This window comes from Lepisma saccharinum, chromosome 11 (genome assembly GCF_977018435.1).
Source record: "Lepisma saccharinum chromosome 11, izLepSacc3.1, whole genome shotgun sequence".
In the NCBI taxonomy this organism is placed as follows: Eukaryota; Metazoa; Arthropoda; class Insecta; order Zygentoma; family Lepismatidae; genus Lepisma; species Lepisma saccharinum.
In genome coordinates, this window is record NC_139239.1 from 66,151,728 (window position 1) to 66,177,811 (window position 26,084).

A 26,084-nucleotide genomic window follows, 5' to 3' on the forward strand; every position below is an offset into this window, starting at 1 on the left:
AAAATAAACATAAAATGATAATCATATGATATCTATGTTTCAATATGCGAGAAACATTTGCGAGGAGGTTATTGAAGTAACAAATAATTAATACTAGACGTTGTGATGAAAATTATTAATATATCTGAAATATCGAGAGTTGACATATTTTTCTTTCATGAGGCCAGGACAGTATTTGGAGGGGACGCTGGCTTGGGAAGGCTATAGCCCCGGATCTCGATCTACAAAGGAAAGGGGCTTCCAGTGGGAAAACATTGTCCAGAAGAAGGAGCGAAATGATTATTTTTAAATGGCTCAAGAATACAAAGATATACGTGGACATTTGCCAAGCTTAGTCTAAAACTTACAACTGAAATCGTACATGTGTGTGTGTGGGGGGGGGGGCTACGTGAGGTAACACAGTGGAACAGGGGCGCCGACTTGTCAAAATTATTGGGGGGGGGGCTCTGATCACTGAAATAAATTAATGAATGACTCATTCTCTCCCTTTTTTAAGTTTTGGCCTCAGAGTTCGGAATCTCATAAAAGCCCACGAATTCCTCAAAAATATCAAAACTTTTATTCATAGTTCTAATGCAGAACATTAATTGTTCACGGATGGATATTGGCACAAGTTTCGTCAACCATAATAGCAAAATATTCCCGACTTTTAATATCTGCTACCACGGAGCGCAAAACAGATCTCCCTAATATATCAACGATCTCGTTCTGAATGTCATGTTAGAGCCATTTGTAGCCCAAAAGTCTCATCCACTACCCTAGTTCATGCACATCGTCTCTTGACACTCTTTTAGTAAAAATTTCAACAATACTCATAATTACATACTTAGTATATAGTAATAAGTCATGTGTTTTGCTGTCTCTGGTCATAGCCCCCCAAAGTTGATGGTTTAGCGGTCTCAGACCCCCAAATTGATGGTCTAGAACATTTCAAATGTGTATTTAAAGTTAAGTTCATGTGGCACAATTCAGAGTAAACTTTACAAGAGAAGCAAAATAATACATTAGATCCTCTAAAGCAAAATTATTTTGGGGATCTGCCCCCACATCGTTAACATTGGGGGGGGGGGGCTCGAGCCCCCCCAAGCCCCATGGAGTCGGCGCCTATTCAGTGGAATATGATTCACAATACTAAAATTAAAATAAATATGTGGGAACAATAGAAATCAAAATATGTTGTAGCTAGTGAAGGCGCAATAGAAAAGATGGAGGGGTAAATCATATTTTCCCGGGGCAATCATGTGTATTATTCCGTTACATACGACACAAAAATGCATATTTTGGCTAAAAGAGCATTCATTCATTTATTTATTTTTGTCGTTATACTGGGGGCAGATAAGAGAGAGAGAGAGAGAGAGAGAGAGAGAGAAATTGTCCTGCCCCCCCCCCCCCCTCTTGTAGTGTGGCCACTGCCTATAGCTATGCTGGAGAAGAATGCACCAATTAATACATTATTAAATAAAACAGATACTTTTAAAACTTTTAATCAAATTATTTGTGAACTATGATTTAAATTTAAAGAGAGCACATACCTGTTTAATTTAATTTGGATGAGTTAACTTCTGAAGCCTGCCATTTCCGAGCCTTCTTCCGGTGTAACTGCACTGCCCTTTGAGCCCTAGCTGCTGCGTTCAGGTGGCGGAACGAGCAGAATACTAATTAAAACAAATATGTGACAAATATATATCAACAAAGCAACGTGTTGAAGCTATTGACGGCGTCAAAGAAAAGACAGAAGAGAAACGTGGAGAGTGCAGTGATATTTTACGGGAAGCAGTCATGTTTATTACACCCTTACATTTACATACAATATTAAAAAGTTCTGCTTTTAGATCTGGCACAATGCCTTTTTCACAAAAATGGGCAATTCCGCATTTTTTATATCAATCAAAATTTTAGATTTCTTCCGTTAGTTTTCTGATAATAGTTTTCACAGCTTTCCATAGCATTTAAGCATGATTTCAGTTGACAAGAACAAAATAATCTTATTTCAAAACATACAGCAAAAAGAAATCCAACGCGCTTAAGTTAAAACTCCCTTACATTGGAAGCCTGGAGAGAACAAAACAGGGGTTCCTTCGTAACACGATTTCTTGAAAACCATTTTACACATTTGATTCAACTTTGTGATAAATTGATTAGAAAGGATGAATCTTAACAGTAAAAGTTGTAACGTTTCCCCTGCTACCATATTTTAGAAGATATTCGTTGTCAAATATCTCAATATTTGCATAAGGAACCAGCGTTTTCCGTGCCGAGCGTTTCGACGATGACGTAATGCATCCACGGACAACTGCGCATACGATCTGCGCCGCCGAACGAGCACCCCCTTTATGCTTCTCTGTAGCTGTCACCTCACAGCCAAGGTAGATAGAGATTAGGTAAAGCCATCCGAAGATTGCCGATCTTGCACGAACGCGTGACGTCACCGGAGAAGCAGTGGGCTCGGCTGAAGCAGACGGCCCCTAGCATTTATATGGGAGATTCAGAGAGCGAAAGTATATTATTACTTTTAGCAGGGGGAAAATATTGTCATCCTCCAAGATGATATTGAGGCATCTTTTTAAAGATTAGTAACATAATTGAAAACGCGCTACTTTTAAAAGGAGGCAAAGTACATGTGAAAAAATGTATTTTGAAAATCCATATTCCTGAAACTTTCTGACCGATGCGCTACAAAGAAAGTTGTTTGTTCTCCTTTAGAATTTCGTCATTTCACAAATCGTAATATAATTTTAACAAAAACGTTGCATGCTAAAGGAGAATTAAAGAGTTTTAAAAAAATGATTAATAGACTTAGTTTATTTTACTTCGCTTATCTGTCACATATGGCTAAGCTCAAAGATGAGGATGCGTGATGATATGATGAAATTGATGAAAGGAAAGTAGACCCATGCCCGGGCGGGGATTCGAACCTGGGGGCCCTTGGCATCGTAAAGCGTTGTGCTAACCACTTCGCCACAAAGGTCAGCATTACAAGAAAATAAACAAAAAATGATAATCATATGGCATCTATGTTTTAATATGCGAGAAACATTTGCGAGGAGGTTATTGAAGTAACAAATAATTATTACTAGACGTTGTGATGAAAATTATTAATATATCTGAAATATCGAGAGTTGACCTTGCAGTCTCTAAATGTACTTTTAGGGTTACGCAAAACCTTTACTCAAAATTGCTAGTGTAAATTTATAAGCTATTAAAATTTAAAACTTATTCCTGTTCGAAAAAAAACTGCCAAGTCAAATTAATATTTCGTATAAATACATATATTTTTCTTTCATGATGCCAGGACAGTATTTGGAGGGGACGGTGGCTTGGGAAGGCTATAGCCCCGGATCTCGATTTGCAAAGGGGCTTCCAGTGGGAAATCATCGTCCAGAAAAAGGGGGGAAATGATTATTTTTAAATGGCTCAAAAATACAAAGATATAAGTGGACATTTGACAAGCTTAGTCTAAAACTTACAACTGAAATCGTACATGTGTGTGTGTGGGGGTGGAGGGGTGGCTACGTGAGGTAACACGGTGGAATATGATTCACAATACTAACATTAAAATAAATATGTGGAAACAATAGAAATCAAAATATGCTGTAGCTAGTGACGGCGCAATAGAAAAGATGGAGGGGTAAATCATATTTTCCCGGGGCAATCATGTTTATTATTCCGTTACATACGACACAAAAATTCATATTTTGGCTAAAAGAGCATTCATTCATTTATTTTTTTTTGTCGTTATACTGGGGGCAGATAAGAGAGAGAGATAAATTGTCCTGCCCCCCCCCCCCCCTGTAGTGTGGTCACTGCCTATAGCTATGCTGGAGAAGAATGCACCAATTAATACGTTATTAAATAAAACAGATACTTTTAAAACTTTTAATCAAATTATTTGTGAACTATGATTTAAATTTAGAGAGCACATACCTGTTTAATTTAATTTGGATGAGTTAACTTCTGAAGCCTGTCATTTCCGAGCCTTCTTCCGGTGTAACTGCACTGCCCTTTGAGCTCTAGCTGCTGCGTTCAGGTGACGGAACGAGCAGAATACTAATTAAAACAAATATGTATATAAAAAAACGTGTTGACGATATTGACGGCGCCAAAGAAAAGACAGAAGAGAAACGTGGAGAGTGCAGTGATATTTTACGGGAAGCAGTCACGTTTTTTACACCCTTACATTTACATACAATATTAAAATGTTCTGCTTTTAGATCTCGCACAATGCCTTTTTCACAAAAATGGACAATCCCGCATTTTTTATAACAATCTTGTCTTTTCGTTTACTTACGCAATTACCGACTGGAAAGGCTGTGATATTTTAGATTTCTTCCGTTAGTTTTCTGATAATAGTTTTCACAGCTTTCCATAGCATTTAGGCATGAATTCAGTTGACAAAAACAAAATAATCTTATTTTAAAACATACAGCAAAAAGAAATCCAACGCGCTTAAGTTAAAACTCCCTTACATTGGAAGCCTGGAGAGAACAAAACAAAGGTTCCTTCGTAACACGATTTCTTGAAAACCATTTTACACTTTGAATCAACTTTGTGGTAAATTAATTAGAAAGGATGAATCTTAACAGTAAAGGTTGTAAATTTTCCCCTGCTACTATATTTTAGAAGATATTCGTTGTCAAATATCTCAATATTTGCATAAGGAACCAGCCTTTTCCGTGCCGAGCTTCTCGACGATGTCGTAATGCATTCACGGACAACTGCGCATACGATCTGCGCCGCCGAACGAGCACCCCCTGCCTCACAGCATGCAGCCAAGGCGATATTCACGAATTGTGAAGGGGAAGAAGGGGAAAGGGGAGGGAAGATGCACGGGAGCAGCGCTTGGCCACGCTGATGCGGTATATCGGACAGCTTGCTCTGCGACGACATTAATGAGCATTTGTGCATTCTAATTTCTTCATATAGGAGAAGTATTTATTTTACACGAGAGCGCTCAACTAAACTTATATTACATTTCTTGGATCTGAAGTGAAAGAAAGTAATAATTCTTTTCCCACAATTGACGCATGCATTGCATGCGCCCAGAATACGCCTCTGGCATTAGGCCATAGTGTTGGGAGGGGGGAGGACTGTCTGCCGACGCCCCACTAATTGCCGCGCCGCCACTGTACTTCAACAAAATCGTACTTCTTAAAAACTGAAATATGTCCTCAGTAGTTAATAAGGAGTTGCTAAATCTAAATAATTGCTAATTTCATTACACTAACTGTATGAAATGTCAAATAAAATAATTCATTCATCTGTTGGATTGAGTAGCAAATTCTCCCCATTTATGTAATAATAATAATAATAATAATAATAATAATAATAATAATAATAATAATAATAATAACTTTGGTATAAGTCAAATAGTAACACTTGTTTGCCTCTATTCGATAGGCTATAATGCCATGGTGATAAATTGTTTACACCTCACGCGGCTGCCATTACAACTTCACTCGTGACCAGTGGCGCAGGAACGTTTTTCATTTGGGGGGGTACAAAATTCAGCCTCCCATATATATATGTCCAATCAAGTGTCGCAATAATAATAATTAGGATAATTATATTTTATTTAATTAATATATTAATTAATTAAATATGTACATTAATTAATATTGTATTGTTATTATTACATGAATAGGTAAAAGAATAGAACAGCAAGTATTCATTATCTAGCTTACGTGTAGTTAAGATCGCCAAGGTTTGCACAAAAACAACTGCCCTGGCAAGGAATTTAATGTCAGATAGAAAAAGAATTGAATATTTATTGAATAACAAAAAAGGAGTTAGATCCAATTAACGAAAAGTAAAGTTCCTGATTAATATTTTATGGATAATATCATTAGTAGTGTGCATAAATCTTTGGAATCCTTCAAAGCCGTATGAGCCAAATTCCTTGCCTTCCAATAAGTTCAGCGGATAAAACCATCGAGTATACATGCAGCAGAAATAACTCCAGGATTTCATTCGTGAATAACAAAGCAACGATAGATGTTATGCAAAATTTTATTTCACAGTTGGAAAGAACAAGGATTACCATTTTGTTTCCCATATGTACCGAGACAACTCCATGAACGCCCCTACTTTTTTGAGGAAGACGGCACGCAGTTAATGTAACGTCTGACCGTTATGTATGGATGTTAAGCAACTTCCTGCAGCCGCAATCGAACGAACGTGGCAAATTGGCTGTGTGGTTCCAACAGGATGGTGCCACAGCACGCGTATCGATGAACTTGCTACGTGAAATGTTTCCAGGGCGCCTGATCTCACTTTTAAGTCACCTTCCATGGCCAACTCGTTCCCCCGAGCTCTCACCCTGCGACTTCTTTCTGTGGGAGTACCTGCAGGCTAAAGTTTACCAAGGTAGGCCGAGGACAGCCAATGATCTGAAAGATGGTATCAGACAGGAAAGAGCGGCAATACCGACCAGACATGACTAGGAGGGTAATGCAGAACTTCAGGGCGAGACTTCAGAAATGCGTACACTGTGGAGATCGGCATTTGGACAAAGTCAACTATGTCACCCAAAATGGTGACTTGTGGCAATTTTGTAAAAAATAATTGGAACATTTTGTTCTTTGCAAATGTGCAATAAAATGGTAAACCTTGTTCTTTCCAACTGTGCAATAAAGTTTTGCATAACATCTATCGTTGCTTTGTTATTCACAAATGAAATCCGGGAGATATTTCTGCCGCACCCTAACTTTTAATTGTTACGCTGTTCAAGCATGGTATTGGCATTAATGAAGATTGAGTATAACAAATGCTAAACAATTATATTTTGATAAATTACTTTTACTACTTGGTAAGTCTTTTGGGGGGAAGGGGTCCGGACCCCCTGGACCCCCACAAAAACGTCCTTGATACCTAGGTATAATGTGAAGCCATGAGAAATATTCTCTTTTAGAACAGCACACATGAATGTCCTGTTATTTAATGCAAAATATGCATAAATATTTTTCATTGTTTTTGTTAGAATTTAAGTTTAAAAAAAACAAAACAAAAAAAAAAACATTTTAAAATCAGATAACAATTCTGAAACATATAAGGCGAAGCTCTGGACCTCATTCTGGGCTTATTTGGATTTCACGGAACAGAAAATCAGGAGTGAGGGGGATCTTGAGCCACCCCAACCAGGAATAATCATCTCCCACCCACTGGATATAGAAACTACATTATATAGAGTTCCACTTCAGTTCCGTTCATTCTAATTTTAAAAGTCCCATAGCTACGCATAAAAATATCTTTAAACAATTTATGGCAGATGTGTACCACATCCAATGCCTTTTAGAAGTCATGTATTTGGTATTTTCTCAAGCATCTATAGGGTGTTGTATTAAAAAAGAAAAAAATGAGTTCAGATGGTTCCCAATCAACTCGTAAGAAGTCTAACTTTGAAATATTTGTGAGAAATATGACAAATCATTTATTTGTAATATAATTAGCTGTACCTAATGACGCTCTTCAAGTACTGAAAGTAATATCATTCGGTTCATTTACAAAACCGAAATTCTTCAGCTCTCAGAAGTAGCAAGGAAAGCCATACCCTCAAAAGTTTATTCTTTCTTTTCAATTTTTGGTGGACAATGTGAAGAGCCGACCAAGGTTTATTTTCGTATGTAGTGGTATTAAATGCAGATACATGCATGTGTTTTAGGATGACATGTCAATTTCTCGTTTATGTGAAAATGTAAACTTTAATGTAAGCAGAAGCATGTGCGCATCACAGTTAAAGATTTTCGCATCTACAAAGAAAATCCAAAACACATTCCCACCTAGCGGGCCTCCGTGGCGGAGGGGTTAGCATAGCGCGCTATGACGCCTGAGGTCCCAGGTTCGAATCCTGGCCTGCCCATGGGTGTTATTTTTGAGTGTCCATCAATTTCATCATATCATCATCACTCATCCTCATCTTCGCGATTAGCCAAAAGTGGCAGAAATGCGAAGTAAAATAAACCAAATCAATCAATCAAATATTCCCATCTTACTCCCAGAGACCTTGTAAATCCAATCCAAAATCTACCAATAGAACCTGCAGTGAGTCTCATTTATCTCGTGCATTCATCTGACTAATGTAATTTTCTTACAATTTGACTTTAGAGTTTAACATAAAATGGCGTTGTGTTTGTGTTGCATTCGATATCACAATTAGATTTTAAGCAATTTATGTCCAATTATAAGTATACCTAATACATAGGTAAAAAATAGTCCCCCCTCTGATAAAATCGCAAATTGCACCCTGTTTAAATGTCTAGGAAATATTTCATTTCAGGTAGGAATGGTATCGCGATGCGATGAGTCGAGAATTGTCACAGCCTCATCTTGTATCCTGTGTGGTGAGGTCCTTCTCGTTCTTGTTTGTGCTTATTTTTCTTTCGGTTTCCACTTTGAAGTTATGAAAACTTATTCCAAATTTACCTCATTCTCAGATAGGCTAATCGGCACTCTATTTTTTTAAAAAAAAATATATCTTAATATATAGGTTTAAGTATAGTTTTCCCAACACCATCTTACAAATTTATGAAAAATATGGGTGAGGTACAGGAGTGCATTGTAACCCCCCCCCCCAGTTGGTCTGTCGTGTCTCGTCTCGTTCGTGTAAGTGTTCCATTTCGGAAAATTCCATTATAAATATTCAAAAGAAAATGGGGTCAGTCATACACTCTTCTGATGAAGATTTGTATCTTATCTTCGAATCGACGCGACCGCTGCTTTAGAAATGTGTACCCCCCCTTACGCAAAGCAGCAATCGTCTGCAGCGTAATTGTCTGAGAGTCAATCTGATTCCATCGTTCCACACACATTTTAAACAATTTTCATCTCGTTAAAGAGGTTTCCCAGAACTTAGGTCAATGAACTAACTAGTAGCAAGCACAATGTAGTATAATAAGTTTACAATTAAATGTTTTGAATTTCTGTGGTAAGGACTATAATGCTTAAAATTTATAAACAATAATACATTTTTTATTGGGCGAATTGATAATAGGTAATTTTAACAGTAGCACCTTCCGTCTGCTGTCAAATTTACCAAAGGGGGGTACAGGGGGTACAACTCGATTTACAGATTTAGGGGGGTACAGTACCCCCCTTCAAAAATTTGCGGGGGTACAATGTACCCCTGTACCCCCCCGTTCCTGCGCCACTGCTCGTGACCTCTAGATGGGAACAAAAGTCTATCGACAAGTACACTGATAAGTATCGTGTGAGGCGAAAACTAGCAAGTGGGTAGCCAGTCCAGCGCCAACTAGGGCATACCTACTGGATATTCAGTTCCGTGTGATGCGGGCTTTAGAACATGTCCTATTCCTACAAACCAGTCAAGCAGTCAGCCAGGCGGCCATGATTGCTACCTAGAAAGTTAGTTCAGCGCCAATTAGGGCATTCCTACTAGAATACCAGTTCCGTGTGATACGGGCTTATCGAAGTCTTGGACTGGAAGCGAAAAATCTTTCGAATTACAATTCGACTGCAGCGTCTAATACGATCAGTAGATGAAGTAAGAACTCGTTGTTTGTTTTTTTCCCGCGGAGTGCTACTACGTGCTGCCGACTGGAATGAACTTGTAGGACCTTTCCTACTCTGGCTCTGTCCGAAAGGTACAAAGTACAGACTTGAAGTATGGTCTTGGTGGAAGTGACGTCACCTAGTACAGTTCGAAAGCGTCAAGGACAGAAGTACGCAAGTACACAACTCGCAGTACAGATGGTTGGTGACTAGGCCACGTGGTTTCCACACTCGTTGTTCATTTGTTTAAATCACGGAGGTAGAAAGCAAGCAGCACAGGTAGATATACGTCATGGGCCAGCAAGTTGTTAGTTATAGTTCTTCTAATGTGTGGAAATGTATGTGTACGAGCATTTGAAAATGTTATGTGGTTTCTATGGTGCAAAACAAGTGTTTAAATGGCGAGGCAAACAACGAGTACTCAGTTTTATCTACAGATCGTATTTGGCGCTGCAGTCGAAGTGCAATTCGAAAGACTTTCACTTCCAGACCACGACTTGAAGACCGCACTCCAATACCATACTCGGAGGATGCTCGCTTCAAGTACGGTCTTGCACCTTTCGGACACGGCCACAGCCAGGATTGTTAAGATCCAGCAATCTGGCAATAGAGAGGAGAGGTGTTATTACTATCACTATTGCTAGAATCAACTTGATATGTCAATAATCGTCCCTCACCATGAACACAGTAGACAAATAAGAAAATGTGCCGTTACGAGAGCTTAGGGTAATAAATCCAAATTACTAATCTCAACACCACCATAGCAGCATCCTAATCGATACGAAGTAAAGTACGGAAAATTTGTTGGTCGTTGTCTTTCGTTAAGGGATTAGTTGTAAGACCCAAATCCGATGAATATGCAGTTTGTAAGAATGAAACTTGCCAACTGCGTAATGTGATATTTAAAGGTTATTATATCGAGTAAAGTGATAGATTGTGAATTTTATTTGTACATGTCCCTCAGGTTACATGCAGTCAATTTGATTATAAAGATATAATTATAGGTACATGTTGCAATATTTCGCCGCTTAGATCGATTGATTGATATCCGCACAATGTTGTGTACATATTATATTTGACCACTTGGTACTACTTTACTATACCGGAGACACCTATCAATAATTTATTTCGCAATTTTTTACATTGCTAAAGTACTATCCTGCATTGCGGAACATTTCTTTAGGTGAAATGATGAATTTCTAACGAAAATAATGTCTTTTTTTTTTTTTTTTTTTTTACATTAATGAGTACTTACTGTTGTTCCGTATTTCCCACAAACCATCCACGGGTAGCCCCAAAAACCATTGACGTTAGCCCACAAATTCATGATAGCCCCACGAACCATCACAGGGACGAGGTATGCCTACTAGGTTAGGTTAGGTTCCATTAGCACTCCTTTCGGTAAATTTCTCGTATCGGACAAACGGATTTCTTCAAATTTACAGGAGAAATTACTTACCGAATGCAGTTTCTTTATACTTATGGAAGTTCAAGGAAGTGTTTTCTCTCATCGTTCATTGAATTTTGCCGGTAAATCATTTATTTTTCGATATAAATGTGTGACAGATGCACGAAAGCTCTTGCATCCATTTACTTCCAGGTGGATGTAGCCTGTGTGTGATGACGTAATCCCGGTCAGTGTTTCCAAACACGTGTTTTTGTAATTGAAGAAGATACGTTTCCGCAAATGGTTTGTGGGGCTATATGTCAATGGTTCGTGGGGCTATGCGTCAATGGTTCGTGGGGCTACGCATTTTTTTTCGAAACCAATTTTTAACTATTGTAACCTATAGTGACCCTACCTAACCTAACCTTACCGGAAATGGTTTGTGGGGCTATGTATGAATGGTTCGTGGGGCTATGCGTCAATGGTTTGTGGGGCTACGTAGGTATTTTTGGGTGCAGTGGGGTGGAAACACTGCATGCCGAGTACGGTAGTGAAACTGTGACCGCCATTTTGCGTGTTACCGAAGGCAAAAAGAAACGAAGTAAACTGACTCGATATGTCGCAAATAGAGCTTATTTCCGTGAAATAAGCAAAATGCCACCTTCAGCAATGTTTCTCAATGCAGAATACGTAAGTACGAATATTCAAATTAAATGAAGTAGCAAATTTCATCCGTTTGTCCGATACGAGAAATTTACCCTCCTTTCATTCAATTTAGCATATACGGACATCGGTTTTTCTCGATGAAAGAAAATACACGGAATTCTTTTAATTTTAACCTTCCACGTCCTGTATTCCACTTCTTTTTTCAAGATTCCATGTTGAATTGCAAATTCCACGGCATCTTCCACATCCGGCAACAACTTCACGACGCATCCTCGACACGTCATCTTGTAAAAGCAGCAATATTGCGCATTGTGCCCTCGTGCAGATAGCAAATGGTGGCAGTCGCAATAGCACATCGGAAATAGATTTTTGTAGAAAACCACATGCATTCGCATTAAAATGGATCAAAACTACATTCCCGAACATCAACAACGCTACAGAAAATGATTTGCGTAAGTACTTTCTCCTGTAAATTTGAAGAAATCCGTCTCTGGTATAGTAAAGTGTTACCCCGTGATGGTTCGTGGGGTTATCGTGAATTTTTAAGGGCATGAGTTTACAATACCGGAGCACTCTCGAATTTCTATAAAATTTCGCCTACTTACTAATTTCGGTGTCCTGATGACGTATCTGTAGTTCATATTTGGCGGTCACTTGTTTAAAATTGTACATTTACGTGTAGAACTTGTAAAATAACCTTGCGATTTACCACGGTGATTGTCCATACACAGCAATTCGGAACCATCTTTCTTTCGCAATTCGTTAATGGTCTTCCTTTATGCACAACAATCTCGCAAAATTGAATATTGACGTCAGACGAGGTTAGGTTAGGCCTGTTAGGTTAGGTCCAACTAGCATAAATACAAAGAAAAATTAATATTTTGGCTAAGAGAACTATATCTTGCCTTGCCTAACATGAAAAAGCTCTCTCCTGTGATGTCAGAACACAATGTTGCTAAAATGTTGTGCAATAATTGACACCCATTTGGGGAAAATGGCGTGTACCATGGAGCTCCTGTTCTTATGGTAGGGTTACGTTACGTTAAGAAAACATAGTTTATTTTGTTTTTTTTCTCAGTAACACTTTACTATACCGGAGACGGATTTCTTCAAATTTGTTGATGTTCTTGAATGTAGTTTTGATCCATTTTAATGCGAATGCATGCGGTTTTGTACGAAAATCTATTTTCGACACGCTATTGCTGCTGGCACCATTTGCTTTCTGCTCAAGAGCACAATACGCTCTCGTATTGTCCGTATATGCTAAATTGAACGAAATGAGTGCTAATGGAACCTAACCTAGTAGGCATACCTCATCCCCGTGATGGTTTCTTCCTAAATTTTTGGGCTCACGCCAATGGTTTTTGGGGCTACCAGTGGATGGTTCGTGGGAAATAAGGAACAACAGTAAGTACTCGTTAATGTTAAGAAATAGACATTATTTTCATTAGAAATTCATTATTTCACTTAATAAATGTTCCGCAATGCAGAATAGTACTTTAGCAATGTAAAAAATTGCGAAGTAAATCATTGATAGGTGTCTCCGGTATAGTAAAGTAGTACTGGCGAAATTTAATAGAAATTGGAGAGTGGCCCGGTATTGTAAACTTGTTCCTTTTTGGGGCTACCCGTGGATGGTTTTTGGGGCTAACGTCAACCATCCACGTGGTAGCCCACAAACCGTTGCCGTTAGCCCCAAAAACCATCACGGGGACGAGGTATGCCTATGAGGTTAGGTTAGGTTCTATTAGCGCTCATTAATTACTCGATATCTCAAAAATGGAAATTATTTTCGTTTGAAAAAAGGTAAATCCCTTGTTAAACAATCTTTCGCAATGAGGTTAGGTTCCATTAGCACTCATTTTCACAGAAAAATACCTACGGAAGAGGAAAAACAAGGAAGATTAAGTACTCAATATCTTAGTGTAGAACAGGTATTTAGAAGTATTTTACACACATCTTAGGAGAGCGGGAACATGTATTTAGCACGATATCCCACGAGCCCTGAGAGCGGACAACAATGATTGAAATTTTCTTTTTTCCTCCCAATTTGTGGAAAAATGAAGGCTCATTTGTTTCATTGGTTCGGATCCATCGGACTTTACGTCCTTTTCCTAAGGAATACGTGTCATATATCGTTGGAAAGCTTATTGTATAAGGAATTCAACAACGTAAATCCAAAAGTGAGAAAAAATTACGTGGAGAAGGAAATCGATAAAAACCGATGTTGGTAGTAATCTGATATTCCCCCGACAGATCACTTCATTTTTACAGAAGAAACTACTTACGGTAATATGTTCCTGTAGCATTGTCTAACATCTGGAAGGTGTTTTGTGTGATGTGGGAATGTTTCATAGCAGAAATTCAACCATTGACGCATAGCCCCACGAACCATTCATACATAGCCTCTCGAACCATTTCTGGTAAGGTTAGGTTAGGTAGGGTCACGTATAGGTTACAATAATTAAAAATTTGTTTCGAAAAAGATATGCATAGCCCCACATACCATTCTCGCATAGCCCCACAAACCATTTGCGGAAACGTACGTTCTTCAGTTACAAAAACACTTTTTTTAAAAAAAAATTGCAATTACTTTGATCAAAAAAACATGAATACACGTTAAAGAATGTTCCATGAAGCAGATAGGTAAGTACAAATGTAAAAAATTGACAAAACGAAGAAGTTATAGGTGTCCGGGGAATATCAGATTTTTACCCCGATGTTGTCCGGATATGCGTAATTGAACGTACTGAGGAAATTTTTCGATGATGAAGCACATATTTAAGGGTGAAATGAGTGCTAATGGAACCTAACCTCATAGGCATACCTCGTCCCTGTGAATGGTTCGTGGGGCTACCCGTGCATGGTTTTTGGGTCTAACTTGAATGGTTCATGGGGCTACCTGTGAATGGTTAGTGGGGCTATCGTGAACAGAAAGTGTTGGGGATAAACGTATTTTACACTATCTACAAGTTTTTGGAACCTGTTCTTCATGCACCATACACACGCACAACGCACCGTGAACACAAAGAAGCAATCACCACGCAGAATGCAAACGAGCAAAGCAGACGCATTCACAACGCGGACACAAAGATGAGCCTGCAGTGTTGTTAACTCCCATCGGTTATTACCTAAAGGCAATAAGGACGTAAAGAAGAGTCTAGCCTCGGATCCCACTTTAAACTGTAAGTCCAATCCCAATTAGAGGGAAAGAGAGAGAGATGAAAAGAGAAGAACAAGGATAAAGTGGTAGAGAGAAAATAAGACCAAATCAACCAACCGTGGGGGAGTGGTTATCACAGCATGCTACGACACCAGGAGTTGCGGGTTCGAACCCCAACCTTGGCATGGGTGTTCTTTGTGTTTGTCACTTCATTAATTTCATAGTATCATCTTCGCGATTAACCAAATGTGACAAAAAAGCGATACTAAGTAACAAAAATCAAATCATTGATTGGTTGTTTGATTTGGTTTATCTTGGCTAATCGTGAAGATGATATGATAAAATTGATGAATGGACAGACACAAATAACACCTATGGCCAAGCTGGGATTCGAACTGTGGATCTCTGGCTTAGTAGTCAAATCGTTTTTGATTTTAAAAAGAGGTTGGAGTTACACATACTTTTTTTTAGTAAGGTGACTGCATCAGTAAATGACCAGTTAAGAACATTTTCCCACAACTTTATTTCTAGGTCAAAGAAAAAACAAAGTGAATCCAAGCAACTTGCATGAATGAATTTGTCATAATGTTGGGTTTCATTTAATACTATTTTAAAGTAAATACATATTATTATGAAAGAAATAGGTAAAGATTTTGAATTCCGATCAAAGCACTAGTGAATGACCAGCAAAATTCAGTGAATGACCACAAAATTTTTTAATAATAATAATGTTTCCTGAACAAAGAAATTTGAAAAAGTTACAGGCTGTTTTTTTTATATATATATTTTAGCATTTCAGGTATTGCATAGTAAACACCATAAGACCTTTCAGACAGGATATTTGTGGAGCTTGAATACACTCCTTGATGTGTCAATGACTGTACCTAATTTGATCAGCTTTGACCATTTCCATGTGTCAGCTTCAGAGTTATTCAAAACCTTTATTTCAGATGCATCCTTAAATTTATTATGAATCACTATTCCTGGAAAATATTCATCATCATAACACACTGTAGCATAATCACCAACATTGTGCATAATGCAATTTTCACTGCTTTCATTCTTGTTTTGCACAACAGATAATAACTCGTGTAAATCTCCTTCAGATTCTGAGGCCAAGGACATCTTAATCTGAATCTATTGGTCTTACTATTTACTATATCCTATCTTGTTCCGATGTGATAGCTTTTGATTTTTTCTAACATCCACTTTCACTTGTTGCTGTTTTCTCTCTCGTTGTTTTTGTTCATGATATGCTTTCCATTTCTTCGATGTTATTGCAAATGGTAATCTTCCTCTGGAGTTTTTGGTTGGCACTCAACCACAGGAGATGATTCTTTCCTCTTACTGTCGGTGACCAAGAACTGGCCTGCATTAGATGTACAAGGTTAGATGAATTTTTGGAGGCTGAGGTATTGATGTTCATATCAATGTTGAAATTTCAGCTTGACTTCTTTGAAGTTCACTTCCTTCAAGTAGCAATGAGTAGGACATATCAGTATTTTCTTCCTCATCAAAATGAAAATCACAAGGTTCATTTCCAGAAGCTTTCTCTTTGATTTTTTCCCAAAGATCAAAAAGAGGTATTTGGTTATACGTGTATGTCAGCGTTGCAGATGATTGGAGGGCATTAACAATTTCATCTGGATCTTCCTTTCTTTTCTGACTGCAGTGGTCATTTACTAGAGATGATGTCAAATTGGGATCTAGTGCATGACCCCCCCTCCATCCCCTGCTTTCTTGCAATTAAATGCACAACAGAGAATGTGTGATTTTTGAACAGTCTATTATTCTGATTTCATCATGTAACCATTACATAAGCAGGTAAGACTCTAGTTTATGTCCTTTTCCTAAGGAATATGTGTCATATATCGTTGGAAAGGTTATTTTATAAGGAATTTAACAAAGTAAATCCCAAGGCGAGAAAAAATTCCTGGAGGAGAAAATCGAGAAAAACTGATGTTGTCCGGATATGCGTGATTGAACGTACTGAGGACATTTTTCGATGATGAAGCACATATTTAGGGGTGAAATGAGTGCTAATGGAACCTAACCTAACCTCGTACGCATACCTGGTTCCCATGAATGGTTAGTGACAGAAAGTGTAAAAAAAAAACTTACTTACCCTACGGATGCCGGAGCGCCGGCTGTCTGCTAGCACGGTTTTGCGTGATTGGACGTACTGAGGACATTTTTCGATGATGAAGCACATATTTAGGGGTGAAATGAGAGCTAATGGAACCTAACCTAATATGCCTAACCTAACCTCGTAGGCATACCTCGTTCCCATGAATGTTTAGTGACAGAAAGTGTAAAAAAACAAACTTACCCTACGGATGCCGGAGCGCTGGCTGTCTGCTAGCACGGTTTTGTAAATGGGCGAGAAGGAGTGTGCAAGAAAGACGTAAATGGGCAAGAAGGACGTAAACTAGAGTCTACCCCATAAGCACAAATTTCACACACCTTGAATGTTTCTTGTACACATGATTACAATGTAGTAATCCTTACCTTATTAGCAATATCAGATTCTTTGCCTCGTCTGCTGAACTCAAACAAGTGTGCTCTTGAACTCCCTACCTTGTGACCTGGACAAACCAATCACAACCTACATAAGAGACTATGGATTGTAGATGAATGCAATATCATTGCTCATTGGTACAGTTTGTTCCAAGCCTTATTTTGCTTTGTAGTATTTGGAAATAGTCATTCACTGGAGATTGTCACTAGTCATTCATCATTTTGCAATCTTTTCCTGTCTTTGAGGTTCTCTTTTTAGGAATACTGGACCCTAAAGGGGGGCTGTTATGACCCACATCAACCCTCCGTGGGCACGACACTGATTGCTACCCCAAGTGTCAACGTCACTCGAAGGCACACATTTTTAGTTTAATGCTGAGAGTCCTAAATCTGACTTACCTAACCTAACAACAAAGCATTTGGAGAGGTTATTCTAATTGCAGTAAGCCCTAAACTTGAACCTAACAATGAAAGCATGACCGAAGCAGCAAATCCCTTCATGCCCTGTTCACAGTAAGTAAGTGAATGGCCCCGTGCAAACAAATACACATAAAGGATTATACAGAAGGTAAAAAAAAACATTCTCCAAAAGAAGCTGTAAGTAATTTCTAAGCTGATGAAGTACATCTTAACAGACATAAATGGAAATAAAACTACATTAGAAATGCATTGTGTACCATAATTAATTAGGAACTGAACCTGGGCCAGATGTTTATGTAAGGAGGAAGACCAACCTAAACAAATAATATATTGTGTGTTATGCTGCTGTCATGCTACATGTGTTGCATTTCATGAAAAGTGTCCATCTGTCTGAAAAATAAGAACAGGCTTATAGCATGCTTAAAAGAAATAAACACATAAAATATACTTTCAACAATATTATCCTGACCCGAAGTACTTTCTGCTCTTTCCCTAGATGCCAGTAAATATAAGATACTTGTTCTCGATGGTAAAAACTGTGAACCTTCGAATAATTTGAGGTGGACATCAAACACTGCTTCTGTCAATTTTCAGTTAACTTCACTAAAAATAAATAAACCACCTCAAAAGTAACAATCCTCTCTCTGCTGAATTGCTAAGTTATTGGCAGATAGTAACCTCAGCCCAGCTCTGGTTGTTCATGCTTCCTTGAGTGGTTAGGCAAGTTAGGTTTGTTATTCTTACCATTCATAGATTAGTTTAGAAGAGATAGGTTTGGTTGCCTTAATTTTCCATTCTTTCTTTTTCTTTGCACATACAATATACAATTTCCTCAAAATCTGTCATGCAAAAGCATCACACAACTTCATTTTATGAATGCAATAACTTCTGTTACTTTTTGGGATATAATTTCTCCAAAAGCAGTAGTTTCTGTGATAATAAGCACTTGAATTTCATCCTGAAGAACAATTAACACTCAATTTTTATCTTACAAACATTTGCTTACCTTACAATACAAAGCAAAACATGTAATTGTGAGTTCTCTACGTACCAATATTTATCATTTTCTTCCACAAAATATTGGACATTTGCACATCCAAGTCTGTATGAACAGAAATAAGACTCGACAATAAACAATTACATCTCTGTAGAAATTTCAGCAAAAAATTAAGGCTCAACCAGGACTCGAACCCGGGTCTCTAGCTCTACCACTCGGCTACCTAGCCAAACCTGGCTTTGCCTGATTTTTCACTCTTGCTGTTTTATCTGTGTGGAATCATCTCTCCTGTGTGACAGATTTTTATGTAATTACATCCAGTAGCGGCGTCTGCCTATTTGCACATTCACACCCAAATAAATCTGCAATGCAATATTTTTTTTATTATACTTATTCACTGAACACTATTTCCTTCAAAACATCAAACGTTCCACACCCATCGCCCCGGCTTCAATTTTTCGATTTACCAGCACCTGCCGGTGAGATACCTTTGCTCTGAACACAAATCACCGTGTGCTCGTCTGCCGCTGTTTGCAGCATGCAAGGAGTGAAAAGAGATTGGCGCTAGTAGCTTGCAGTATTATAGGCTTTACGCACACTGCAATGTCTGTGTTCACGATACAGCAGTGTTGCAATGCCATTCTGTTCAAGATCGTGTGGCGGAGTAGAGAGAGAACACACATCGTAAATCGAGGAATTTTTTTTTGGAAAAGGGACATTTCTATGGTATCTTTGCCGACCCTGTTCCGAGCATGACAGGGGTAAGGAAGAAGACAGAATAGGGGAGGACCACTGAAAGCGAAATGCGGGCTTTAAACAATGTCTTGCGTTGCCTTTGCTTGGTCAAAATAAACTGTTCTTGTGGCGTTGTAGTAGAATAATCCACCAGGGAGGGAGAAGTGGATCAGTCAGCTGTTTCCATTGCATGGCAAGATTGTTACACTATCAAAAGCTCGTTCCTGTTTCATTGCAAAGTGAGCATGATGAAAGGGAAAACTGTACATAGCGAAAGCAGAGTCGTAATATTTAACGTTGTTGAATATTTGGAGGGCAGTTAGCTACTCGTACAAAGCACGCAGCGACTGCAGTAATAAGACAGATAAGGCTGAAGTACGAAGCAGGGCAGTGTGGGCTGAGTGAGTGCTGTCATTTTCTTTATTCATTTTCTTGATTTCGCTTGAGTTTGTTGGTTTGGTCAGTCGGTCGTTAGAAATAAACAACTGCTAGATAGATTACAACTGATTTTCTGCATGTTGTCGTTGGATCGGCTACCTTGTTTGCAGGAGTGGCTCAAGATGAAATTTTCACCCGGGCAAAATGGAATTTTGGCATCCTCTACTTTCCACATTCCTCCAATATAAATCATAACCATGTTATATATATATATGGTTTTAATGGCGAAAAATAATAGCCTTATTTTAAAAATACTATAATGCTGTTAAGGAACATGTTTATTGTAGATATGTGTTTATTTAATACCTACATAATTATATCAAAACAACAATTATCTCTTAGCTTAGATGATTTTGCAATATACTTAAGTTATTCAGCAGTAACTTCAATTAATTCTTGTCAACAATAAATCCAACTCTTTTTAAAACAAATAGCCATGCAGCCGGTGGAGACACATAGTGCTTCAGATCCCTCCTTAAACCGTAGGTCTTCTCTATTTGGTTTTCTGTGCATAAAGTGGACTTAAAAATAAACTCAGAATTTGGCTCTAATTTGGTGCCCCGTTTTGGCACCCTGGGTAGTCGCCCGATCCTTCTTGTTTGATGTATGCAAATGTTATTATTCTTGTTCACATTTATCAGCGGAGCGAAGGGGAAAGTTTTTACTAAATATTTTTCAAATCGACAATAATATTGAATATTGTAGATCGGCATTTCTATGTTTATAGTGATTTTGTCAGGTTATTGAATGTTGAATTATCTATACCCAGTAACATCGCTCTTTTCGTGATCGACGTAAAATTTGCCACAGTGTTCCAAATTTGTAAATATTATTATTTTATATGAAATAAAACTCTTCCATAGCCTCATTTTTAGTAAAAGATGTTCGTAACTTGGGTTACCAATACATTTAGCATCATTATGGATGCAAAAAAGGGAGTGAGTATTTTGGTGATAAAACACTTCTTCTGGACGCGATGCTGAAGTGCACACCCATAAAGTCAGACCACCAGCCGCCACTGATTACATGTCTGTTGTGAGAAACATTGCTGCAACACTGTGCCACACATTGCATCTGCACCATAGCTATGCGTATGAATACTAGCAAACAAATGGAACTGTAGTTGCATGGCACACACTCATACTAACCACATGAAAATTTTCTTGCTGGTTGTTCTGGTTTCTTATTGTATTAACACTTAATAATAGGTAACAACTATGGCTTGCTACTTCTATTACCAATCATTTCTGAATTTGCAGAACCATAAATGGTAAGCTCTGTGTCAGGGAACAATCAATAGCCCATCAACCCCCTTCAAGACCTAATCTGTAGCAAATGCTTGTAAAGGTGGTAAAAGGTTACTTTGGGACATTTTGTCCCATGAAATGGTAAAACTTTAATCCTATTTAATTTTGGAAGCATTTGTCTCCAACTTAAAGAGGTCCTTTCCTCTAAATGCCCACATTTTGCAATAAACTACCCATGTTACTTTCAGAATTTGCTCCTTCAACATTTTTAAAAATACTAATGAATAAGGATTCTCACTTCTATTTTAGGAAGTTGTATGTTATATATATTTTACTATGTTTCAAATATCTCATTTTTTCTCATTTTATGACCCTTTACAAAGTACAAATAACAACTCATTTCTGTGAAAACACTTTTTAATGAAAGAAAAACAAACACAGATTAAATGTACAGTCCCACTAGATCTATGTTCACCTCAGTTCAACATGGCCACCATGCATGTCAACACAGAAACCCCACCTTTCATCAGAGTTCCTAAAAACCCTTTCCAGCATTTGTGGTGTAATGTTATTCACAGCCTGAATAATTCGTCCCTTGAGTTGTTCAACAGAGTTTATCTTGACCTTGTACACTTGCGATTTGATAAAAACCCCAGGCAAAAAAGTCCAAGGGTGTGAGATCTGGTGATCTTGGTGCCCATATCCGTCGCGAACCTCGTCCAATCCAGAGGTTCGGGAATGTCTCGTCCACAGGGTGGCTACTCACTGGGAATGCCTTGAATTCCGTGAATTATTGGCTCCAGGAATTATGCGTGAATTCTAATTGAATTTTTCTTTGTAGACGTCAAAAATTACAACTTTTTAAATCCAAATCCTATTCACATTTTATGCAAATAAAAATTATTTTCGTAAAATTTTCTTGATCGCTTCGCTCGCAATTCCTGCTTTTCTTAGTCTTATGAAGTTTATAACCATAGCTAGGGGGCGGCGGGAGTTGGCCATGGGTGCCGAACTATCTAAATGAAAAAGTTGTAAAATTGGTTGATTGATTTGTGGTTTAAAGTCCACTTTATGGACAGAAAGGCTAATCGGGACTGGACTTACAGTTTAAAGTGGGATCGGAACTACTGTGCCATGTGTTGAAAAAATAATTGAAATCGTTTGTTCGAACACAAATGCTTTAGCAACAACTTCTATCCCCTTTTTGCATAATTTACAAGGATAATAACGTCTTTGATACTACTACTACTACAAATAATATTTTTGGTCCCGGCGGGCATGGATGTTTGTGACTGTCCATTCATCAATTTCATCATATCACTCATCCCCATCTTCGCAAATTAGCCAAACGTGGCACAAGAAGCAAAGTAAAATAAAACAAATCAATAATAATAAAAATAATGTTATAATAATATTATTATTATTAGTACGTTTATCCTGGCACTTGCACCCCCAGACAAATATTCAAGGTTGCGCCTCTGATTGTAAATAGAAACTCAGAAACCTTAAATTAAATATTTTAATTATATTACGTGTACCGTTTATTCGAATTATAATTTTTGGATGTTGGAATCACATATACCATTTATATTATTAAGATATTTGTGTGTGGATGTTGAGAGGCGGTAATACATAAGGTTGAAATAGAGAAAATATCTACTTGAATTTTTGGAAAGTTCTCCTTGAAAACTGGGAATTATACTTGAATTTTATCATGGTCCTAGAGTAGCCACCCTGGTCCAGATAATCTCTCACAATGTGAGCAAAGTGGGGAGGGGCACCATCCTGTTGGTAGAACACAGTACCCAGGATGCCGTCGGCTAGCAACTGAGGTTCCAAGAAGAGCTGCAGCATGTCCAGGTAAGCATTGGATTGAATTGTGTCCTCTGCAAAGAAGAACGGGCCGTACACCCTCTCTTTCATGATACCTAACCACACATTAACTTTCGGCTTTGCTCTTTCCCACTCCATTGTTTCATGTGCCTGCTCTTCTGCCCAGATACGGGTGTTTTGTGTGCGTTGTCCATTAGGTTGTCATTCGCAACACTGTCAAGGAGATCCGCGCACATCTCCTGTCTTGCGGCGTAATCCTCGGGTTCCATGTGGTACAGTACCTGCACATGATAGGCCCTTTTTTTAAAGGGTATAACGCAGTATGCATTACACACTGGTGTGGGAGATCTCTGGACACTCCAGACTTAGCCGATGGGTAGATGCAGTAGGGCTCCTTTCAATAGCCTCATGGATGGTATGGACATGTTCCTGTGCAATTGGCAGACAACCTGGACGTTGCATATCGTGGATGATCCTCGTCCTCTTGAATTTGTTAATCAGGAGACGGATATTCTCTCTCATTGGTGCCTCCTTGTGGTATCGTTGCCGAAACCTTTCCTGGATGGCTGCAAAGGTTTGTCAGCCAGTCTTCAGCAAACAATACTGGTTCTTTCTTCTATGGTGAGCATCTTACAGTTAGACCTAAAAGAAAAGACAGATGTCAGGTTTTTTCCATGAAATGAGTTGTTATTTTAGAAACACCCGATATTTTTTTCCATACCAGTTGGGGGGGGGGGGGGGGGCGGTGACTCCTGCATTAAATTTTGTTCTGTCTTTCCATCATTCCCTATTAATTTCCACATTTATGCTCCATAAAAATACCTGGAAAGGACAAGTAATCAGTCATTCATTTTGAAAAACAGCAAAATACAAAGGATTGTCTCGCAGGCAGTTGAATGAAACAAGTTGCCTGGATTTGTTATTAAGAATTTTTCTTTCTGTAATAATAGTTAAAAAAAAGTTGACATCAAAAGTTTGTCAAAGTTCAAGTTCATTTTATACTCAGGTAGGCTATCTGGACTGAACCTACAATTTAAAATGGGATCCAAATCAGAGTGCAAAATATCTAACAGCGATGCGGACCCAAGGGCCCCTTAATTACAAAATGACACCATTACCACTATGACATTTGGAGAAGGGGGTAAATAGTTGTTGAAATCATTGTAAAAGCAAAAATTACTTTTAGGGCAAAACTGAAGCCTCCAAATAGGTAATTCCCTTACATAATGAAAAAGGAGCTTCTATTTATTCAGACATGCTTTACTGCAGGAAAAAAGCAACGTGCATATCAATTATTCAGTTGAGCATTTTTGCCCAAAGAATGTTCTTCTTGAAAACATTTGATGAAAGGGAGGAGAGATTCTTTATTTTTTAGTACACTTCCTGCAGTTTCACCTTGCTGGATTGGGGATGGGTAGGTAAGTGCTACAAACCCTAAGGCTAGGCCTGTCATCCAGCTCTGAGAAGTCTACTGTCATCCATAGTTACTTTTTTTTTTTATTTATTTAAGTAAGATACCTTCATTTTAAAGCAGAAAACTGATACTTGTATTGCTGATCCACCACCATATTTGAAACCCTGGCATGGAAGCAGTCTCGCAAGTTTAACCTTTAGGCAGTGGCAGCTCGTGGTCTGGGTCTATGAGTGTGCACCTTGGCCTCACGTCCAGAAGAAGTGTTATTCCCACTCAATTATTCCTGCCCGTTTCTGCTAATCGCATTTGCAATTGAAGTTATGACGCACCTTTCCCTGATGATGAGATGATAGCAGAGTTATATTTCATGAAAATTTAGAAAAAATAAGGTTTATTACAAAATCGAAATACCATAGTGATTTTTTTTAATCGATCACGAGAGAAGATGTGGTTTGTTCTCTTTTGTGACCTGTAGAAAATTCAGCATTCGACGACCTGACAAAATCACTCGCAACGCTATACCGATAAACTGCTATGGTTTGTAAAGGATAATAATATTGCCAGAATTTTGTGTAATTGCCGTGTTTTAATAATGTATATTATCTTTCTTCAATGTAAATATGTCCCATCAGAAATCCAAGTTTAATGCCACATAAACATTTCATCCTACACTTAAGTTAATTACTATTTTTAATGTAATTATTCACTTATACCAAAATTATCTCAAATGAATGACATAATAGTGCAAGTTACAGATTCTCGTATGCACTGAATAAAGAATTGGATTGACTGTTCTGTGACAAAAATACAAGATTAATCTCTGATTATTTGAAATTAACTTCCAAATACAAGTCGCAGCGTCTAAATGCACAATTCCTACGACATTGTGAATATTTTTAATTCAAACCTTTCCCATTTTATAAAACTATTTTCCCAGCACATCAGTGGCGGTCCCTCCATGGAACAGAGGGAACAGGCTGTTCCCTCCTACTTATCGCACTTTTGAGCTATTTAAATTATTTATATTAACATAATAAGAACACTTCTTTCTCCCAAAATCAACGTTTCCAAAAGTAACGCTGAAGAAAATCTTTCACGGTGGCTGGACGTTTGTTTACTTCACCTACCCCCAACGCATCATGGTTCTCACCCTCTACTGTCTGACGCCGAGTATTTCCGACCATGCGTGAAGGTAAACGATCCCCATGGCACCACGGAAGCTGAACACACTAGCTGTTCCCTCCGAGAGATATTGCAGATTCGCTTTTCTTCCAGTTTTTGCTATGTGCTGAAGTTGAATCGCGTCACAAGTGATACTTTCGAGTGTAGAAAGTCTATAACTTCCTAATCTCGTTGAGAACTTTCGTCTGACATTCATAACGAACTGGAAAAGTCTTCTAGAGTCTAAGCGTCTGCTAAATGCCTTGGCTAAACACTGCGAAACAGTTTCCGAGGGAACAGCTCACATCCACCTGTTCCACCAACCCCAAGACCAAAGTATCAAGGCACACAGCGGCAGGACAAGAAAGCGAATGTTGCGAGCAAGTTGCGAGTGTTGTATGATCGACCGGCTGAGGACGAAAGCCTTTTAGTTCATTGAACTTTGCAGATAATACAACAAACCAACACACATCCTAACTGAATTAAAAACTAAAACGAAATCATACACAAGGCATTTTCAAACGAGTTACTACAACTCTGTAAAATTATTAACTGGATATTCTTCCAGTAGCAAATAATATTGTTGTCCTTGTTTAATCCTG

At 38.3% G+C, this 26,084-nt stretch overlaps 1 protein-coding gene across 5 annotated transcripts in view; it reads left to right on the top strand.

Annotated features, from left to right (window-relative positions):
* Positions 1-10,182: 10,182 nt before the first annotated feature.
* The window catches only part of LOC145995295 (uncharacterized protein SYNPCC7002_A1628-like), a 48,029-nt gene continuing 32,127 nt past the window's right edge, over positions 10,183-26,084 (top strand). Inside the window, exon 1 of one of the 5 annotated variants that reach the window (XM_083131895.1) lies at positions 10,183-10,230. Coding sequence is in view for 1 of the 5 variants with exons in the window: in XM_083131891.1 (XP_082988017.1) it covers positions 16,099-16,107 (9 nt within the window). In the remaining 4 variants the exon portion in view is untranslated. The other 4 variants (XM_083131893.1, XM_083131892.1, XM_083131897.1 and 1 more) reach the window with 4 other exon arrangements.